This window comes from Zosterops lateralis (assembly GCF_965231275.1).
Source record: "Zosterops lateralis genome assembly, chromosome: Z".
Taxonomy (NCBI): Eukaryota; Metazoa; Chordata; class Aves; order Passeriformes; family Zosteropidae; genus Zosterops; species Zosterops lateralis.
The window spans coordinates 52,401,289-52,422,336 of record NC_139800.1 but is presented as its reverse complement, the minus strand read 5'-3'; the positions used below and the strand labels follow the sequence as shown (position 1 = coordinate 52,422,336).

Sequence of the window (21,048 nt, the reverse complement as noted above, 5' to 3'; positions counted from 1 at the left end):
CACCACAAGCATTTTACCGGCATTGGTGTTCTTGCTGTTGTACTGCCACCCAAACTCTGATATTGTAATCATGCTCATTATCTATGAGCATGAGTATGTAGCTATGAACAGACTGACCTACTGCACATTTGTTAATTTCACAGTATTTTCAGCACATATTTTTCTGAAAACAAGCACTCACTCATGGTATTTTTCATTGTCTGTCCTCTTGTTTTTAACTGCATTTATTATAGAAGGCTTATTCAAGTTTCACCAGCTTGAATCCCTTTAAGAATGCAGCATCAGTGGCTCAGCTCAGATGCAGGGCAAGTAACACGGTCTGTGCAGAACAGTTTTCACTCTCTGCTACTTTAATCCACTTTCAGTGCAAAGCTGGCTGAGCACTTTGCAAAACCTGCAGTGTTGGGATGCCATATGAGTCTCTTGGGTTGATGAGTTCCATGCTCCACTGCACCAGATATCACCCTGGTTACACCCTTCCCTCTTTTTGACACGGCTTTCATGTGAACTTTGCTCCCCTCCCACCTGACCCATGGCTGGAGAAACTTGCATCAGTATCTATATCAGTGAACCATGACGTTTTATAAAACCCAAGCTGTATGTGTCTGGGGAAGAGAATGAATGAGAATGGGGAGAGGCAGTATTTCTGGACTCCTCTTACCCTCCCCAAACAGGAGCATTTTGCTCCAGTAAGTTATAAAAAGTGTTATTCTCTCAGATGGTACTGGATCTTGTGTTTTCTCTGTCAGCCAGGGGAGCTCCCTTGAGATTTAAATTCTAACTGTTGAAATCCACCCTTTTTATGTTCACTGGCTTTGATGTGTTCTATGTTTGTGCAATTACGGCAGCATGTTACTGCAGTTACTGCTGTTTCATTCATAAAAGAAACAAACAAAAAAACAACAAAAAAAGCACCTGTAGCTGATCCATAGACTTGGTGTTCTTCATCTCTTCCTTCTTATTCTGCATGACAGACTAATTCCCACATTCATAAGGGTTACTTTGTGCAGGAGTTCAGGGTTGTTGGGAGAAGGCTGAATGCAGAGATCTCCCAAGCTTCAGTTGTGGCTGTAAAACCCTGCTGCTAGCTGTGAAGTCTGAGCTTCAATGTTACTGCAATGTAAGCTTTTTTGAGTGGAAAATTCAGATGTTCACAGTAGATGGTGCAGTGCATAGGCAAGAGCAAGCTCATCAATAAGTAAGGAAATGAGCTGGTTTGCTAATTGCAGTAGACATTGTCAGGAGGCTTTAAGATAAGCAGTGAGATGACAATATGCAGGGGTCACCACTGTCCACAAGCACAGAGAAAGGGAGAGGCAGAGGTGGCAATGTCTGCAAGAGCATTGCGTATCACTGCAAGAGACACATGTAAAAGTTTATGGATGCAACTTAAAATGCAATCTTTTCCAAAGAAACGTTGTCTTGAGATGTGTCAACCAGGTGGAAAGAGACAACCCCAAAAGCTGTTTTATGGCAGAAGAGAGCCAAATGTAATCTGCCACCTCTCCATTTTTATCCCTACCTGTCCTTTCTCAGTGTATCCAGGGATGGTCAATGGGTGTACACATCTCCTCACCCATAGGAACACCTGTTGGGTCAGACTCAGCCTTACTAAGTGTTATACTAAGGGAAATTCAGAAAGCTAACTTAAGTTGTTATCACACTTTTTGTGCATATACTCATCTTGCAACTTAATGAATTTTTCGCCATCTGTATTATTTGTATTTTAAGTATTCACGCATGCTTGCTCATGAGTAATCCAAGAAGAATCCACATCTCTGATGCTGATGAACTGACATTATTTTGTGTCTGGCCCTAAGAGCTATTGAATGCCATCAGATCTTTCCCTTCTGGCTGTGATGGTTCACTGGGCATGACTAGGCTTACAGTGTATTGTATGGTATTGTTCTACCTGTGAGTCTGTAATTGGAGTAGTTCTTATTGAACATGGCTGGATTTAAAGCACTGCATTGCCTCTGTATTTCTTAGTGTGGAATTGTCTATGACCCAGAATCTAAGCCCAGCCACCACCAGCCCCTTTGATACCTGAGGATCAGCTGAAACACAAGAGTGTTTATCTTCCCGTTAAAATTTCCTTACTGTTCTTGCGTCAGGAAGATTTGCCTTACTCTTAATGTGAGAACATCACAGAGGTGTCTTTATCAGCTCTTGAGTGCTCTGAATGCTAAGCAAGTCCTGGAGCCAGGAGACACTGCCACAAAGAGGGCAGCTGTGGTCACGGCAATAAGGGGTCTCCTGGAAAACCCTCATATCAAGGGCACAAACTGCAATATACATACAACACCCTTTAATCAAAAAGGGTGAAAATATTCTAACACAACTCCTCCACCAAAATTAAAGAACAAGGAATACATGAACTGAACTACTGAATCATTAAATATTTCCAGATATTTCTCTTACTGATCCCTCTCATGTTGGTTCATCAAGTTTCCAAACCTACTGCTAGCCTAACAACTCCTTTCAGAGGTCTTAAAACAGCTGGGAATGTGCCTGGTGTTTTCAAGAACTTTGTGTTTTATTTTTCTGAGGCATGAGAAATAAAGGTGTTTAAACACCAAAAATTATACTACCCATCTTCCAAGTATGTGGACTTTCCCTGGTTATTTCGAAAGCGGTCAGTCTGTGTCACAGATGTGGAAGATATGGTTTCAAGATGTGGTAACAAACATCTCTTACTATCACAGATTTCAGCACACACACAAGTGCACTATAATACACTGCTGCAAAATACTGCCTTCAAAATTGCATACCTGCAGATATTTATACAATTCTATCAGGGTACTAGAGCTGTGCACTGTACTGACACTACTTTCTATTAAAAATTCCAACTTAACTCTTTACAACAGTATCAGAAGCTTTCTGCTTGGGCTGGCATTTTTATTTGTTGTGCTTTCTGCTTTCTTACTTACATCTGAGGAGACACTTGGTGAAACTGCTGCATCCATTTGACACTTATCTCTTCTGTTTGAAAGCAACTGCAGCAAAAAGAGGCAGTGAACTTAAATTTCAAATGAAAAAGATGTCAAGTTTCTTCAACACAGTCTCTAGCAAGTATAATATTTTCTTTGTCATTTTGGGGGAAATCTGCACTCAACAGTGCAATATGGCATAAAGACATCCCATAAGAGACACCCCTGTACTGCAGGAATCAAGGGTAATTCTTGAAAGCCTGTGGATGCAGGTGACCACTTTCCAAACTTTGGGAGAAAGGCAAATTGTTTCAAAGTGAAGTGCATAAAGTACGAGGCTTATGAATACTTCGTGGTCAAGGCCAGGTTTGAAATCTGGTTCCTGTCCCTGCTAAGATTTCTACAGTAGTTGTGGAGAAATCCTTGTGTTTATACAGACAAATGCAGAACTTCTGCTTCTGCCAGCTCTCTCAGCTAATTTTAAATATAGGAGATTTTGGAATTTGAGGCACTGTTGTATGCACTGTATCCTAGAAAATTGTTACATCTATGGTTGTACATCCCTCCCAATGGTAAAGATTCAAATAGGTGCAACTTCCTTATGGATGAAACCTTAACTGGCCATTATTTCTGTACAATCTACTTTTTTCAATTACTGATGATCAATGAGGTCTTGGACTTAGGAACTGGAAGTACAAGACAACTACAAAAATAAAAAATAAAATAAAATAAAATTTAAAAAATAAAATAAAGTAAAATCTAAAAAAGTATCTTTTTGAAGTTGAGTTTCCCAGAGCCCTGGGGAGAGGTCATATCCTTAGAAAGTCATGTATCCTTGAACCAGAGGATATGGCTCAGCCCTGGATGATTTTTGTGAGCTCCCATGGATGCAGAGGGAGCTAGCCAAAAGGAAAGAAACACAACCCTTGGACTCCCAAAATCTCAGCAGCAATAGTAAATTGACCTGTGCCTAGCCATCCTGGTGCCTTTCTTGGATCAGCATAGTCAGGGAAGCTGGGAAGCAAATAGCTGCCTACCCAGCAGGCAAAGTACTCAATACTCCTCCTGCTGAGGTACTTCTCTCCTGCAATCAGAGAGCTAAATCAATCAGAAGACTAAATGGTGAACTGGCAGGATAAAAATGCAACAGATGGGCCTGTCATTTCACAACCTGGTTCCAATAATTCAGGAAAGAAAAATTACTCTTCTTTCTAAGATTAAATCTCTATACACTGGATATTTATGCCTATGATAGTGGTTTGCAGAAAGGTGGCTACACTTTGATTTCTGTAAATAGGCTGGAATTGCTTTTCTATGCCATGCCACAAGCCAGGACGGTCTGGCAGTGTAATCCAGCTCAGAGGCATGTGAGATAGGGCCACTAGTGCCCCAGAACATCCTTTGACAGCTCATGCTCCCGTGAATTATCCTGGCAGTTACGGTGGCTGCCAGAGGGGCTGTTCCCGCCTGTCAGCTAAACAGGGACAAGACCACATAGAGAAAGTTATAAATAAAGAGAATGGAGAGATGGGAACAGAGGGAAAAGAGAGGCAGGAGGGAAAAGAAGAAAAAAGAAGAAAAAGAGAAAAGGAAAATCTCATGGGAAACAGCATCAACCAGTACTGTGTTCTCTGGAATGTGCTTAAAAACTCGTATTTTTGAGCACATATGATTTTATCCACACCTCTCAGCCTACTTGCTGTGGCAAGGCCTGAATACCTTCTGCTTTATAACAGGACTACACAGGGTGAGTGCAATACTCAGGTATTTGATGGGTGAATTGGCTGAAAGTTCATCTAAAGAATGCAACATTACTTATTTCAAGCTAAGTACTCTGCTTGGTTTGTTTACTCAAATTGATCCATCCTCCCCATAGAGTGAACTAAGTCAAGCTTTTCTGCTGGAAAGACAGAAACCCACACAACGCCTCTTGTGCAGAACTCTGGCTAAATAGGCAAGGATCAGATGCAGATCACCCTCAAAAAAGGACCATTCTCAGTCCTCATGGTCTGCAGGGGCATTACAGTTTATTAACCAATAAGCATTCACTTTAGCTTTGTGTGTGTGTGTGACAACAATAGGAAAGAAGCTGCGCTACAACAAACATACTCTGATATTACTCTCTCCTTGTTGAAGGAGGGTAAATACAAAATGCAACTAGAAGGCCAAGTGTGTTCACAAGGCTGAGTATTGGGCAGAAAAAAGGCTGCAAGTGATGGTCCCTGGGCACCCAGCACCCTGACAGCTATGTCACACAACATGGCATCTGTCCAGTTTTCAATTTTAGTCTGTTTAAATGAAGAAAGAGGCAGCCATCCTAAAAAACACAATAGTTTTACACAATATTTTTTTACTCTGTTTGAGCTGAGCTTTTGTTTAGAAAATTCATCTCTAAATTGTACTTCTCTAGGAAAGTAGTAAATGAGCATCTTAAAGCAGCTTAAAACAAGGGAAGACGAGAATTATCAATGCCATATGTGGGAACAAGTTCTTTCTGAGGTTATATCAATACCAGAAGATGTAAAACAGCTCCCTCAAAACTGCTTTGAACAGGAAGGTACTGAATCCAGGGGAACTTGGCAGCTTTTCCTCCTCTTAACAGCTAAATTCCCTCCCTTTTCTTCAGGAGATGACTTCTTTCATGAAGGAAGATATTTCAAAAATCTTAACTGTTCTTGCATATCTAGGGTTATATTAACAAACTTGTAATCAGATACCAAGTACTTCATTAAAACAGACACCCGGGCAGATAGCTATTACTCAAACACAAAAAAATGCAAGGGAATTACTCTCTCACTCCCCTTAAACATGTCTCAACCTTTTTTTTTTTTACAGCAACCTCCTAGGCTTTTAACACCATCGTCAAGGAATTAATTGTTTCTACCTCTGCAACACACAAGAGGCTACTCTCCTAACAGCAGCACATGGCAGATATGTTTGGGGCAGTTTTACAGACCGAGTTCTCACTTACGCAGTTGTAAAACTTCACCCTATCCACAAACTTCAAAGCATTCATCCCCATTCAAATTCCTCCTGTTTGCTAGTGGGTTTTGAAATCAAGGATTTTCACTTACAGCGATTCCCTTGCTCCAGTAAGTCAGTAAAATAGTGCAGAGTGATGGACAACACCAGAGCATGGAAATTAAATATCTCAGATTTGCAAATGATGCCACAGCTTTGGAGGTCTTATGACCTTCCATACAAGCTGTGAGCCCTTGCTGTTATCTAGGCATTGATGGGAAAGGTTATGTGTCCAGCAGTTGACCTGTCACGTTACAGGAGCAGCACACTTCGACATAATATCAGCACTTCTCCATATGGATCCAGGAAAATGAACTTCAGAGACATTTTCTTATGCAGAGGAAAGTAGAAGTGTGACACATTTTGCCAAATGAGAACTACAGAAAGGATAGGGATCTTCTGCTGTTGTTGCTGCTTCCAGCTTTAAAGAAGGGTATCAAAGGTGCAAGTCTTTGAGAGAAACTTATAGTGGACTGGCTGGGAAAAAAAAAAAAAGGTAAGGGAAGGAAAAAACCTAAAAAGATTTTTGAAAGAAAAAAAAGAAAGTAAAAGTAGTCTGTCAGTGAGCTCAGTGACAGCATCCCGTATGAAACATGAAAATAAGAAACTGTTCTGCTCGCACCAGAAGAACTCAGAATCATATCTTGCTCTCACTTTCAGATTCTAAATACACTTATTTTAAAAAAATGCAGAAACTAAGCATATATTTTCCATCCTAAGTTTTTGAGGACCATTCTTTTCATGCTGAAGGTAGAAGGATGGAAGCACGGCTGTTGTCTGAAAGCTATCAATCACTGCTGACCATTTCCCACTGCACTGACTGGCTGCTGCACCTCAGATGTCTCAGCAAGTTTTGCCAGCAGTAACAATACTGTTGAGCCCTACGATGTTGAGCCATAGTTTCAAAAAAAAAAAAAAAAAAATTGATATTGACAATTCTTGCTGTTTTCATGGATTATCCCAGAAAAACACAAACTCAGAATACTTAATCACACTGCTCATACAAACAGATGCAGAAGGAGCACCACCGCTTCTCTTGCACAAAACAGTCTCTTGTTGTCAGTGCTTCTCACTGGTGGAAACAAACAATAATTCATTGCCTCACTGAATTCATTGCCTCATTGAATGCAATTTTACAATGAGACAAGTTAACAGTTGGCATTTTTGTTCACATAATTTCTGAAGCTGAGGTCTAGGTGTAAATTTAACTTAGCGATTGAGTGGTGTTTGCTGGAACACTGGAAAGACAGATGTTATCACAAAGGTGAAAACAGAAGCCAGTGGCTGGACGTGGACCTTACCCTTCAGACTGCAAATGCTTTCCTTTAAGAGTTGCCAAGGATGTATTAGTTTTAGCTGAGGGGGTAAGAAATATAATCCGGAAAGTCAGTGAACAAAATAAGCAAAACAATTCGAAGCAAATTTTCCATGCGACTATTTGCTTTTTAGAAGACAAAAATGTTAGGTCATGAGCAGCCATTCTGTAAAAAGCACTCTTGTTGCTTCTACTAAAGAAAGGATGGGTTCCCATACTCTCTTCCAAAAAATTAAAAATTCTCAAATTTTGAGAGATCAGTAAGACTTGGCCATATTCTGGCATTTTACAGTAAGCCTTCTTGTACATGTTGATTTTCAAAACTTCTTTTTGGTAACAATTTCTGCCCTGGGTATTCAGCAAAGTTTACCAAGGCCTTGTTTTAGAGCAGAAGTCCCACAAAATATGCTCATCTGCATTTTGGAGAAGCCCAGGTCGATGAGTATTCACTCATGGATGTAACACTCCTAAGTGGAATCTGATCTCAGAGCAAGATAGGTTACCAATTAATTTTGATTTGGTGTCGACTTTCAGTAAGTGAATATCACTCCTTAGTCAGCAAATCCAAGTGAAAATCTTGGATTTTATTTTTCAAGGTCAAGGTATGATTTCCAAATCCTATTACTAAATTAAAGGAAAATAAAAACCAATTCTCAGGACCTGTTGAGAAATATATCTACTTTTGCTATTGCAATTACATTTTAGAAGCTTTTTGTAAAAGGACAAAACACATGCAAGTAACACAAATTAATTTTTGTTTATAATTTTTTTAATTGAAAGGTGAAGTGCAAGATCTACTTAAGGTTTATCCCTTTCAGGCCATTCCTGGAAAAATGAAGAGTGCTTTCAGCTGCCTTTTAAACTTATTTTTCTTCTGGAAAGGTAATAAATTATACTGAAGTCAGGGGAAAGACTTTTATTAAACAAGGCCTCATTTTCATCATACTTAAAGGAATGTATTTACTTGAGACATTTTTCCCTGTCAAGAATAAAACAAAATAAAACTACAATCCTGTCTTGGGAAATGATGGAAGGTTCCTCAAAGTGCATTTTCAAAGGATCTTGAATGAAAACAAATAATTCTTATTCTTAACTGAAAGGAGAAAGGAGAAAACTTCTAAATGGATTCCCCAGGGTGAAGCACTGAATGCTGTAGGGACACCTGGAATACTTTAGAGAAAAGACAGTCACCAATGATGTATCAGCTTTAACTGTGGATGCATTAAAATTAACTGAGAGAGTTGGTGAAGAAATTAAGCAAAACACTTAGAATGAGACTTTCTACACATCCAGCCATACTCTGGCTTCAAAGAGAGTTGCCTGGATACAAGGCACCAGTAACTTCCGGTTCATCAAGTGGAGCTTGCATGGGCTTGTTTTGGAAAAGAAAGCTACTTATGAAGTTATCACACAAACTGACCACACTGTAATTTCCAGACTCTGTGCTGGAAAAATAGTATATTTTTCCTTTTGGCATCCTCACTGGATCTTTTCCTCAGAGGAAAAGATTTGGTTTGTGACTACTAGAAAAAATTCAAGAAAATCCACCAGAATTCATTTGCAGGACTATAAAGAATAAAAATGATCAGTGACTGAGATTTTGAGACAGACCACACACAGTACTGCTTTTACAAAGGGCGTTAAATTTAAAACATATTGCAATCACTGCATAATTATGTACATATTGTACGTGGATCCTTGGAAAGTTTCCATGCCTCCATTATTTTAACTGGAAAAAGAAAACTTGACTGACGCCTAATAATTCTTTGTGAAAATTTGTCTTCCTATTAGAAAATAGTGTTAGACCTGTATAATACAGTGATTGAACTGTATTTATCAAGAAAACAGAATACAGACATTTACCTTTACAAATATAAAAATATACACTTGCTATGAATCATTGACTAAAAGTTAAAGTTCCTGTTATTAAATCTTAGTGATTTCAGACCAAACTTGAATTAAACCTTCTAATAAATATATGCAACAATATGAAGCCTTTCATTCCCCTTCATCTGCTGGCAAGCTAGAAGCACACTGTTAATTAAGTCAATATTTAAATGTCATTAAGATACATGGGGAAATAAAAAAAAAAACCACAAAAGCACCCAACAACAAAACCAAAAAGATAATACATAATACACAGTAAGTGGACATGGCAAAGCCCAGAAACCACTGACTCCCTAAGCTGCATTTTTTCTTGCAAGGAAGCTTGAGGAGCAATCAGAACTACTCCTGAGGGAGGAGAGGGAGGAGAGGGAGGAGAGGGAGGAGAGGGAGGAGAGGGAGGAGAGGGAGGAGAGGGAGGAGAGGGAGGAGAGGGAGGAGAGGGAGGAGAGGGAGGAGAGGGAGGAGAGGGAGGAGAGGGAGGAGAGGGAGGAGAGGGAGGAGAGGGAGGAGAGGGAGGAGAGGGAGGAGAGGGAGGAGAGGGAGGAGACTAAGTCATTCAAAATCCAGTAGGATAGATAAGGTGTGCTATAAATAATAATTTTAATCAAGATTTCACTTTTTTTGTGCAAGTATTTGATGATATAGCTTGAAAGTACTGCTGTCACACTGCATTTCTGAAGGCATGTATTACAAACCTTCACTCTTCAAACAATATAAGATTTTATCCATTAAACTCTATGAACTCTCCATTTAGACTACAGTCATCAGCAACAATTTCCCAGTTTACTTGTCTGTAGGGTTAAATTCACTGTTTATATATGTATATACTTATCTAAAAACACTGGGACTGCACATAACTGCAACAACCTGTGTGCTAGAACAGAAAGTCATTGATGCTCAGACTTGTACTGCCTGCACTAATTACAGAGTTTATTGCCCTGTTTTTCTCTTAGGATTAAATCAATACACAAGTGACATTTCTGTGACACAGGGTCAGGCAGGGTTAGTGACTCTGAAATGGCCACCTGCACAGACCACAGGGTAACACAGTATTTATGGCTTCTCATTGCACCAGTTCCAGAGAAGAGGCTGTGAAAAATGCTGTTCTCATCTGAACTTCAGCTTGATGTTACCGCCCAGCCCAGCTCTCCATGGAAAATGTAGTAATTACAAGGAAAAACACCTAACTGGATGTTGCTCTTCTCCCCATGAGGCCACTGTTACCTGATGGCAGCAGTGATCCCCAAGCTAAAACAACATCCTCAATTTCTCATCTCAGGAAAAATGCTGCTGCAAAGCTCATGTCTCCTGATGGCAGCAGGACTCCTCAAGGAGGAGATAAACAGTTGTCTTCTTACAGTCACTGGGCTCAGAGTTAAACCCTGGCTACTCCATCTTAAAAGCTGCATTGTGCTAAGAGGGCTGATGTTCCCTTTGGCCCACAGGCATAATGTTCCCCAGGCAGGGAAGGTCTGTTGAAGTTTGAGTGGTACTATAACCAAGGTCTCTTTAGACATGACCATCTTCATCTCATCCCAGGATCACAGCCCTGTTAACTGATGAAATATATTCCATATTGTTTAAGCCTTAAGGCCAACAAAGATAAGCCATTCCAGTTAATTACCTGATGCTGCACAAGGGATATTGAAATAAAGACAGGCCTCTGTTGAGACACCATGTGCTTTCAGTCAGGTTGTAGCACTATTTCGTAGTCTTTTTCTATTCTACTGATAATCAAGTGCTTTTACTGCATGAGAAGAAAAAGAGAGTGGAGATGTAGACTGCATGTCAAAACAACCAGTCAGAAAGGTTAAAGTTATCAATAATGCACTTTATTTGCTTCACCGGTATAGCTACAGCATATGTGAACAACAAGTGCATTAAGAGTTTTTTGCTGTTTTCCTACCCCATTTGGTATCTAGATGTGAAAGAAAAGCTACAAAAGTACAAAAATAAGTCTCATGAAATTCATAACTGCATCAGAGAGGGCAGGAAAAAAGCTGTTGCTGAGCAGTTCTACCCTTCCAGATGTTTATACTGAACTTCCAGATATTTTTCTTACATTTATTTCTTTGTTATAGTAAGTAAAGGACTGTCTTCAAACACAGTGAGACTCCTTTAAATCAAAAGTTATACAAACTCAAAGTTTATACTTTGAGAAAAAAGAACCTTCATCTTTTTTATTTGTGCCAACATTCCCAATCTTACAGAGTAAACCATGTTCCTGCAAATGAAGTGGATGATTCTACAGGCAGGAAAGTCCTAAGTGTCTTTTTACTTTCCAGGAATATAATGAATATGAATATATACAACATATATTATGAATATGAATATTTAATATATATAATGGATACTATATATATACACTGAATATATAATATATGAATTATTAGGTCTCCCTACATTCTGGAGGGTGGCTCTGGTTTTTGGTTCAAAAGACATGCCTAATTTTGGCCAAACAAAATTGAGAACTCACCCAATACAGAGTTCACTCAACACAGAATGCTAATCATCAGGATTAGTAAAATGCAAATAAAAAAGGTTGTTGGTATTGTACTCGTTTGAAATTCAGTTATAAACCCTTAGTATCTCACAGTCAAAATAGAGAGGAATGCCCAAAGATGCATATGGAGGTATATGGCAGAGGTATCCACACACAAGAGGTGACAAATTAGAACGGATATTTAATCAGATTTTAGGCAGGAGAAATATAGGCTGACTTTCCAACAGTAACATTCTAAGCCAGTACTCCTCTACAAATATAGGTACCTACCTGAAAATACCTGAAAGACCCTAGCCTTTCATGACTTATTCCAGGCCAAGAAAATCCAGACCAGAACCAGTTTATCCAGGCCTGGGCTCTGAAATACTTAATTTGGTGCTTTCACTACTTCTTGAAACAACAGTTAGATATTGTCATCTATTTTTGGGCCAAACCTACAAACGGCCCAGACAAATGCTTTCAGAGTCTAACTATGATCTCCAGCAGAAAAACAGTTTAGCTTTGTCTTTAAATGTAACACGAGAAAAAGTAGAGAAGAGAGGATGCCAAGTTTCAGCTGATGTATCTGCTCAGTTTCTGCCTGTTCCCTGATTGCTCATTTAAAGGGAACATATGGTGGTGGTGAAAGGCAAAGTGTCACCGAGCTGCAAGCCAAACCAGACATGATTTTATGGCTATGTGCAGTACACAGATCAGTTCTTCCTTAGTTCCAGTGCAAAGGAAAAGCATGATTTAGAGAAAGGGCTTTATGTTCCTTGCTACTTTTGAAAGATTTCAAAAGCAGCCTTGTTAAAAGAAAGAAAGAGCTCAGCTGTGAAATCACTTCCTTCTGTTTAAACTATTTTACTCAAGCAAAAAAACAAGAGGGCATAAAAAAAAGAAAAAAAATCTGTTCTCTGCTTCTGACTTGTCCCTAGGATTCAGCATCCCACCCGCTCTGTGGGATGACGCAGTGTGCCAGATCCCGACCGCTCCAGTCGGTGCGTCAAGCGGCCAGAGCCCTCCCCACACAATCACCCCCTTGTCAGAGGCAGCTGGCACCCTCCCCACACATGCTGACAGCATCACTGCCTGCAGGACTGCACCCCTTTGGGCCAGCTCTTCTCCTCTTGGAGCAAGGCAGCAAGGCACAAGGAGGGCAGGCCGTGTTAGGCAGCCAACAAACAAGAAGCTCTTGTGTTATTCCCTCCCCCTCCTGCCCACCAAACAGTGAGAATGCAGACAAGGGAAAAGATGCTCTTCTCCTTGCAGCAGCAGCATGGCTTTGCCTGGGAGTACAGCCAGCAGGACAACTCAAGGACACCCGTTTATGGAAGTTTAAAAGTCAAATGAACAGTTCACTGCTGCCCAATTCACAATAGGGTTACTTATGGCTGAGCAGCATTTTAACAAAGATTCTAAGATGAGGAATAGTTTGCTTCCCCTATGCCAATGCTCACAGGTCTACCCAGAGCCTCAGTTCTGTTTTCCTTTCAATCCCAGGGCACCTTCTCTCTCCTCCGAAATGAATTATCTGCTCGTAGGTTAAGTAGGCTGACACAAACCAGCTCCCTTCCTCAGTTGACTGTGGGATAGGAGAGGAGGGAGAACGGATCTTCAGATCTGTTTTCTTTCCTGTCTTCACTTCCTGCAAAAACTTGGTTTCTGCCTCAAATCAATGTATTGAGTAATGTATTATTACCCCATTCTGCACCATTAAGAAAGGCATTTTCCCCCATATATTTGAGGTTCACAGATGTAGAAAAAGCCAGATAATATAAGATAAACGTTCAGCTCCATGCAGCCTAACACACAGCTTTTCTGCCTTTCACAAAGCTCCAGTAGACCAACTTACAGCACTACCTTTTCAACAAGGCATTCAGGAAGTATGGCCCTTGAAATTAAATCTTCTGCTTAAGTAAAGTTTAAGCCAGACTTACAAGTAGACTGCCAACAGTGATAAAGCATCAGCACACCTGTCTGATCAACATGCTGACCACACTGCTTGAGAGATATCTGCTGATATCTGGGATACATGTTGCCCAGAAGTGCTTTGAAGTTATGCTTAGCTTTTCTTCTTTAGAACCATAAAACAATCGTTCTCTGAAATGCAAATTCAGCAATATGGGATGGTACTCCCTAGCTGATGGCAACTAATGAATATTTCTCATGGCGCACCTAGCAGTCTGATAACACCTTGATACACAAATATTTAGCTCCTCAAAAGTCTCTGTGGTTAGCTCAAAGCCTACTTCTTGACTTCAGTCCAATATTTATTTATTTATTTCTTAAATTAAAAGAACTTACACAACAAGCCACAGCTGTTTCCCAACCATCTTTATCTTGCAACTGTGTCTCACAAGTGGTAAGCAGGTGAAAGCATTGCTGCTTCTTTACACTACAGGTTTATGGCTGACATCCTCTAGCTTTCTTCTATAAACTTGTTTTGGTTTGGTTGGCTAAACTACTACAAAACTACCTTGCTTAAGAAAAAAATCCTAAATGAACCAAACCCCAAATCTTTTGCAAAATAATAGCAAGGTGGGAGCTGCAAAAATGATGAAGAGTGTCACAACCTACAAGTGCCTTTGTTTCCTTTAAACAGATTTAATAAAATAATAAGTTATTGTTTTCTGTAAATGGCATTTTAAGCAGATTAGAAGATATGCTTAAGTATGATGTGTACAACACACCAAATGAAGTGCAGCAGTAACAAGAAATAAGATCCTGTTTGAATTTCGAAGAAAGCTTCAACATGTGCCACTTGCAAAGTCCTGAAAAATCTCACCTTAATGAGGAATTACAGTATTACTGAACTACATCTGCAGCTAAACTGAACTCACCTCCATTTTAGCTAATGTCCCTTAACCCCTGGAGTTGTTTCATTCTTTCTAGAACAATACCTGAAAAAGATATACTTATTAGGGAAAAAAGGGTCCCTTTATGTTCCTTGTACACCACTACTGTTGTGGCCACAGTGGATGGCCTCTACATCTTCCTTCTGACCTCTTCTCACAGGAGAAGGAAAGACAGTGTGGTCACCACTTAACCTTCCTGCTGCATATCCATACCTCTAGTACCATACATGCTTGGGATTAGATGACATTTGCTATTTGTTCAATGACTGTTTATTGCCACAATGCCACATTGCATTGGTAGAAGTGCCTACTATTTTCTACTCAGTTTTTTTTGGTTGTTGTTTTAGGGGTCTTTTTTTTTTTTAATTTTTTATTTTTATTTTTTTTTTTTAAGTCTGAGCCAGTCTTTCACCTCATAGGAAAATACTACACTGCTGTATGAACAATAATGTCTTCAGGAAAGAAAACAGAGAACTGTTTCCTAAAAGAGGACTGCAAAATCTGAATTTTCTTTGTATTCTTAACCTCATCTTGCCTTCTGTCATGAAAATCATGGAGATGGGAAGGGACAGATTTTTGAACCACCAGGAGGTCAGGAGGGTTTTTAGCAGCTGCTACAGTCTGCCTTGCAAAACTCATAGAAGTTCTTTCCCTGAAGTGAAGAGCAGGACATGGAGAAATACATGTTATCAATACATCTTATCAATGGCTTAACAGGATAGTTGACTGCACAATTCATATTCTGGTTAAAAAGCAAATCACTAGGTCAGAGTGCAACATGTAAATTGTTAAACTAACAAGTGAGTGGACACAGTGACTCACACCAAATCTCTGCAACCATTCTGCCACATTTGTGATAGAAAGTGCAAGTTGCAGCATAAACCTGAGGGAACCATAATGTCAAGGAGAGAAATGGGGCTAAGTTTTGGGCTTTGCATTTGTTAATTGCATTACCAGTTGCATTTATGGACTATTGGGGCAACCATCTGAACCAACAGGATACTGGGATACCTAAAGACCCATGTACTGTACTGGAAGACCTAATAGGTGCAAGCACACATTGGGACAAGGAGAAAACCTGCACCATCCTTGCTGCCTTCAGCTCACTATCATCTTCAGCAACAAAAAACCATAACAAACAGCAAAGAAGATGACCAGGTAATGGTATTCAGCATTTAGGCTGTGCTTCTGCATAAGGAAATTGGGAGCCCCAGACAAAAACCCAAGTCAAACTACTCACAAAATGACAAGAACCTCCTGAATCCAAAGTATGTTATGTTATTTCCTTCATGCCAAGCTCTGAAGCTTAGGCCACCTCCTGAGCAATGTGCTGAAGCACACCACTATCCCCACAGGCTACTTTCCTGTATTGGCACATGGTCAGATACTATTGGACTGAGTACATGCAGACCTGCTTAACACTCAACCTTTTCGTGAATAGCCTGTAGCCCCTCACTGTTCTCCATGTGCTGGAATATTGCATAAATACACACAACACCTTTCGGGTGGCAAAAAGGAGACATTAGGTGGAATACTGAACCTTCCCTGTACTATTTTACGTTTGAAGCCATTTGGCATCTTCAAAGGCAAAAGGACAAACACTGCATATAATAGGTTGCTACAAAATGTTTAAAACGTGTTGCTGCAAAAAACCACTACATTACATCTGGATTTTCACTAGTTTCATGTTATAGGGCTGAGTGACCATGTTACATCAACTTCCATAAATAAGCTTGATAGTCCCAGTGGTCATAGTAGTAGTGAACTCTGGGTGTTCTTACTGTCTGCACCTCTTCTAGCATCTTCCAAATTCTGCTGACCATGCATTACTGAACTCACCTGATAAGAAACAGAGCAGGGAGAACAGGGTGGGCAAATTAAGCACTTACCAAGCACAATGACCACAGTCTTGAGGAGGCTCATCATGGTGTCCCGATTCCTGCGGGGTCCAGAACTGTGTCTGGACATTCTCATAGTCCTTTGGCGAACGTACCCAAAGATATGAGCATAAAGGACCACCATGACCACGAAAGTGACCAGGTTGAAAATAGCCCAGAAGACCAGGTAGGAGTCACTATAGAGTGGTGCCATGTTGGAGCAGTGAGTGATATCACAAATACAGTTCCATCCGACACTTGGAATGGCACCCATGACGATGGCCATAGTCCAGATAACAACAATCACAACGACCACCCGGCGGTTGCTCATCCGAGTGTGTAGCTGCATTCGGAAAACTGTAATGTGCCGCTCAATGGCAATGGCCAACAAATTGGCCACAGAGGCCGTCAGACTGGTGTCAATAAGGCCCTGACGGAGAAGCCAGGTGCTCACAGTCAGTCTTCTAGTGTTGGGTCCTGTGTTGAACATTAAGTAAAAATAGGCCAGCCCCGCAAAGAAGTCCGCAGCAGCTAAGTTGGCCATTAAGTAATAAATAGGAAAGTGGAATCTGCGATTGACATAAATAGCCACCATAACCAAGAGGTTGGCCAGCATTATGAAGATGCAGACGGTAATCCCCAGTCCCATTACAAGCTTGCTGACAGTGTTCCATTCAGTGGCTAGATATTTTCCACTTCGGTTATAAAAGAAGGCAATGGTTTCATTGTAGTAGCATTGTGGTTCGCTCATGGCTGTGGACTGAAAGAAGAGGGAAAAAAAAAAAAGAGAGAGAAAAAAAAAAACCAGAATGACAACAGAACTGAAAACATATGATTGCCTTCATGGATGAGACATACACAAAGAGCGGGAAGGGGACAGGAAAGGAACACGCTTCAGACCAAATTTATTTTTCAGACCAAATGGCATTCCACAACTCACCAACAATGGCTCTGAGGAATCTAGTAACAGCAACCAGATTAGAAACAACCAGAAACAGTTTCTTCTGCTCTGGGAGATAGCATGATTTCTGATGTAGTTGTAAATTGCATAGAAAATGAGCTTCTGGCCAAGCAGACCAGCTGAGAGATTCAGTTAAAGGGAAAGGCATGCAATTAATAATTAAGAAAAATTAACTCTGCTAGAAACCTTATTTATGTTATCAGTGCACAAAACTGTTGTTTTGCAAAACGTGCATTACATTTCTGAGCAGGTTTTAACTCATTCCAGTTTCCATCACAGGTATTCCTTCTTGTGCTGTCTTAAAACATGTGAAGAATACCCTAAATAAAGACTGTCAGTATGCTCTGAAGACCATGAATTGCAAGGGATGACATATGTCCATAAAAAGTGCTTTTATGAACAATAAAGCATGACATAGCATTTCTATGAGCATCAGCCACATTTCTAGAAATGGTTTGAAAAGCACAATGCTTTTAAATATAACTCACCAGAAATGACTTATTCCAATTTGAAATAGAAGTGAGCCAAGAAATAAGAAAAGTAATATTTGGCTTATCTAGTGTTAAAAACATCCAACCTTATTTCCTGCATTCAATATTGTCATGACTATGTCAGAGAACACATGACTAATTTTCTTTGCAGTGTACTCCTGCGAACAGCTAGGGGGGCAACAAACAAGCCTGTATTCCACCAGAATGTGGAAGTTTTGGATAAAACTGTTTGCTTATAAGGAAATGCCTAATGAGTTTCCTTTCATAGTTCCATTCAATTACTCAAGGAGCAATTTCCAAAACGCAAACCTTAAGAAAAGAAATTCCTCTGAACAGCATCTTGGTTCCTTGTTTAGCATGGGTAAACAACAAAGATGTAAAAATAATAATAATTAAAAAAAATCCAACCACAAAACACATAACAAAAAAGTCTCTTTCTACAAGACCTGCCATTGCCTCTCTGCTTTTATCACTCTGGAACTCTATAAACTAAACTTGAATTTTTACAAAAACAGACTAGTTTTAGCAATGCAGGTAAGAAGCCCAATCAAGGAACAGATCAACAACACTAAAAGACAGTAATTTCTTCCCAACATACAAAGTAAACCATATGTTTTGGACAGCTACATTTACTCTGCAGGAAGTGCTACAGCTAACATGTTCTTGTTGAAAACAAAAATGTACAGAATTGGGAAACAAAATTCATAACTTGACTCAAGTGAAAATAGTATCTGATAAAGATCTCCTTAGAATTACCCAAAGCTGTTTCTGTTTCTTTTCATTCCTACATTTGTCAATGCAATTAAGCCAATTCCAATAAAGCAATTTATAAAAATTTCCACCTATATCCCAAATGGACTACATGACATTCAAATTTATTTTAAAGAAAAAGGTCTTTTAAGAAAGACTTTACCTCCAGCCTAAACATTGACCAGAAACATTTGTAGGCTGAGGATAATAGAAAGTTAGAGTAAATAGTATTTCTCAGCAAAGTGAGTATAATACTTTTATTGTTCCTTTAGGATACATCAACCCTTGGGTTTGAAGCCTTTTAGCCTTAATTATTAAAGAAATTTTAAAAGTTCTCATGTAGGATCTGTTGCATATAAAAAAAAAATAAATTTACAAAGGACGTTTAACAAAAGGAGACCGAGACGACATCTGGCTTTAATTCTTTGGTTAAGACCTTGTAGTAATAACAGGTCAAGTGTAAGAACCCTTGAGGGAGAGAGGAAGTCATATGAATGAATTAGTGGCCCTTATAAAAGCTTGCCAACATCTGCATTAATTATGTAATGCACAGGATTTTTAATCTCTGTAGGAATATCTGGATGTAGGGTCTAATGAATATTTGTGATCTTGAATAAATTGTCTTTGCCTCTGTATTTGTCACTCTGTTTTTTTCTTTCAGATGTCTGCTGCCCATATAATGATTCCTGCTCCTGTGGAAAGAGACTTGCTACACCTGGAAAAACATATATTTTTAATTCAGAAATTTTAAATGTGTCATGTATTATGCTTTTAATTTATTTTTCCTTTTTTTTTTTTTTTTTTTTTTTTTTTTTGTATTTTTGTTTTGCACATGGGCTTAAAATGTAAATTATCCTCTGATTGTGCAATATTCTTCCCTACCTTTTCATTTGAAATCTGAAACAAAATCTACAAAACAAAAAAAATTACTTATCCAAAAAACGCCAAGCCAAGGTGGAACATACGTAGACACATAAAGAGTACATAAAATACTAAGGAGCTGAACTTGTTCAATTTAAAAGCAGGACAGCACTTGAGCAATCTCCGCGAAGTTAGCATGAGGCACACTTGCTGCTTCTCTCATTTTGAAGACAGAAAAACAAAATGTTGTGTTCTTTCACCAGAACGTAAGGGATTTTGGAGAAGTTTTCTTTTTAAGGCATCCTAATCTAAAACCTGGGACCTGTTGTAAGTGCAATCTTTTCAGACACACCTCTCTCCCTGTCTCCCCTGCTCCCCCCAACAAGGGAAGGAAGAGAAAAAGATGAGATAGTTTGCTGGCAAAAGTTCAAACAGGGGACTTCCAGATGATCAATTTCTCGGATGCCAGTGTATATCTTAAAGGAAGGTTTTGACCTCCCAGGTCACAAACATAAAATCCGAAGGCATCACATTTAGCTGTGATGCTGACTGGAAAGGCTCAAGCAGGGGAGAAATGCACTGTGTCTCTCAGTACCCAAAGTGTTAACATACCACAAAGGCATATGCTAGCAAGCAGACCCCATCCCCCCTCCTGCCCTTGCAGGAAAAGGGGCAGGGAAGTTTATATTTTAATTTCCTGAAGTTTCACTCAGTGCGTTTTGCTGCCTGTGTAAGCCAGATGTATGGCGCCCGGAGATCTACCTCATCCATTCACTATATCTCAACAGAAGTTTAAAACATACTGAGCTGCAAATTGCCCATGTTAACTAAACCTCTAGGATGCATCTGTGTGGAAGAAGTAAACACTGAGTTATAAACCAACAGGACAGATAAAGAAAAATGGAGCAAAAGCAGGCTAAAAGCAAAGTCTCCTGTCACCGTATGAAGAGGACTCAAGACAGAGTTGTCCCAAATCAAAGAAGAAGAAAATCACAAGTACATGGAATTAAATCTCTTAATATCATGAGACATAGTTATAACCACAGCACGGTGCACAGAGACCAGGTAATTTGGCAGCAGGACTTAATAAACAAAACTCACTCTTTTTCAGCAATTAACAATTCAATTCACCTTGGCACTAGCCTTTTCAGGCATTATTTGCCTGGTTGTCTCCTCTCCTCTGGCTGTATGGGATCACACCACAGGGGCGCCAGTGGGAAGAAGAGCCCACGTAAGCTTTCCCAAGTTTTGTGCCTGATTCATCTTGCTTCTGCCCCACCTCTGCATCACACCCGAAAGAACAGGAAGAGGATTTGGATCCACAGGAGGTTTGACCACTGGATGTCCTTGGGAGAGCAGCCCACTAGTACCTGCCCTGCCTGGGGCAGAGACAGGAGTAAAGAACACACTGTCTGCCTGGAGCAGAAGGTGAGAGGGGATCTCTGGATCCTGCCAGCTCCATGGTGAATGACAGATCACCTGGTAAGGGCTGTGAATGGAGAGATGCTTGAGGTAGAAAAAGAAATCAAAAAGTTTTAAAATACCATAGATTGATCCTGCCTAAACAAAGCATTAATTAACACAAGATGCCTGAGGGGAAGATACCACTTTACAA

General features: G+C 39.8%; 1 protein-coding gene across 4 annotated transcripts in view; it reads right to left on the bottom strand.

The window, feature by feature from the left end:
- The window catches only part of LPAR1 (lysophosphatidic acid receptor 1), a 70,954-nt gene that overhangs the window by 18,469 nt on the left and 31,437 nt on the right, over window positions 1–21,048 (bottom strand). For all 4 annotated transcript variants that reach the window (XM_083884551.1, XM_083884552.1, XM_083884553.1 and 1 more), the window contains one exon: window positions 16,383–17,130. In XM_083884551.1, the coding sequence (XP_083740677.1) occupies window positions 16,383–17,130 (748 nt within the window). The remainder of the gene's footprint in view (window positions 1–16,382; window positions 17,131–21,048) is intronic.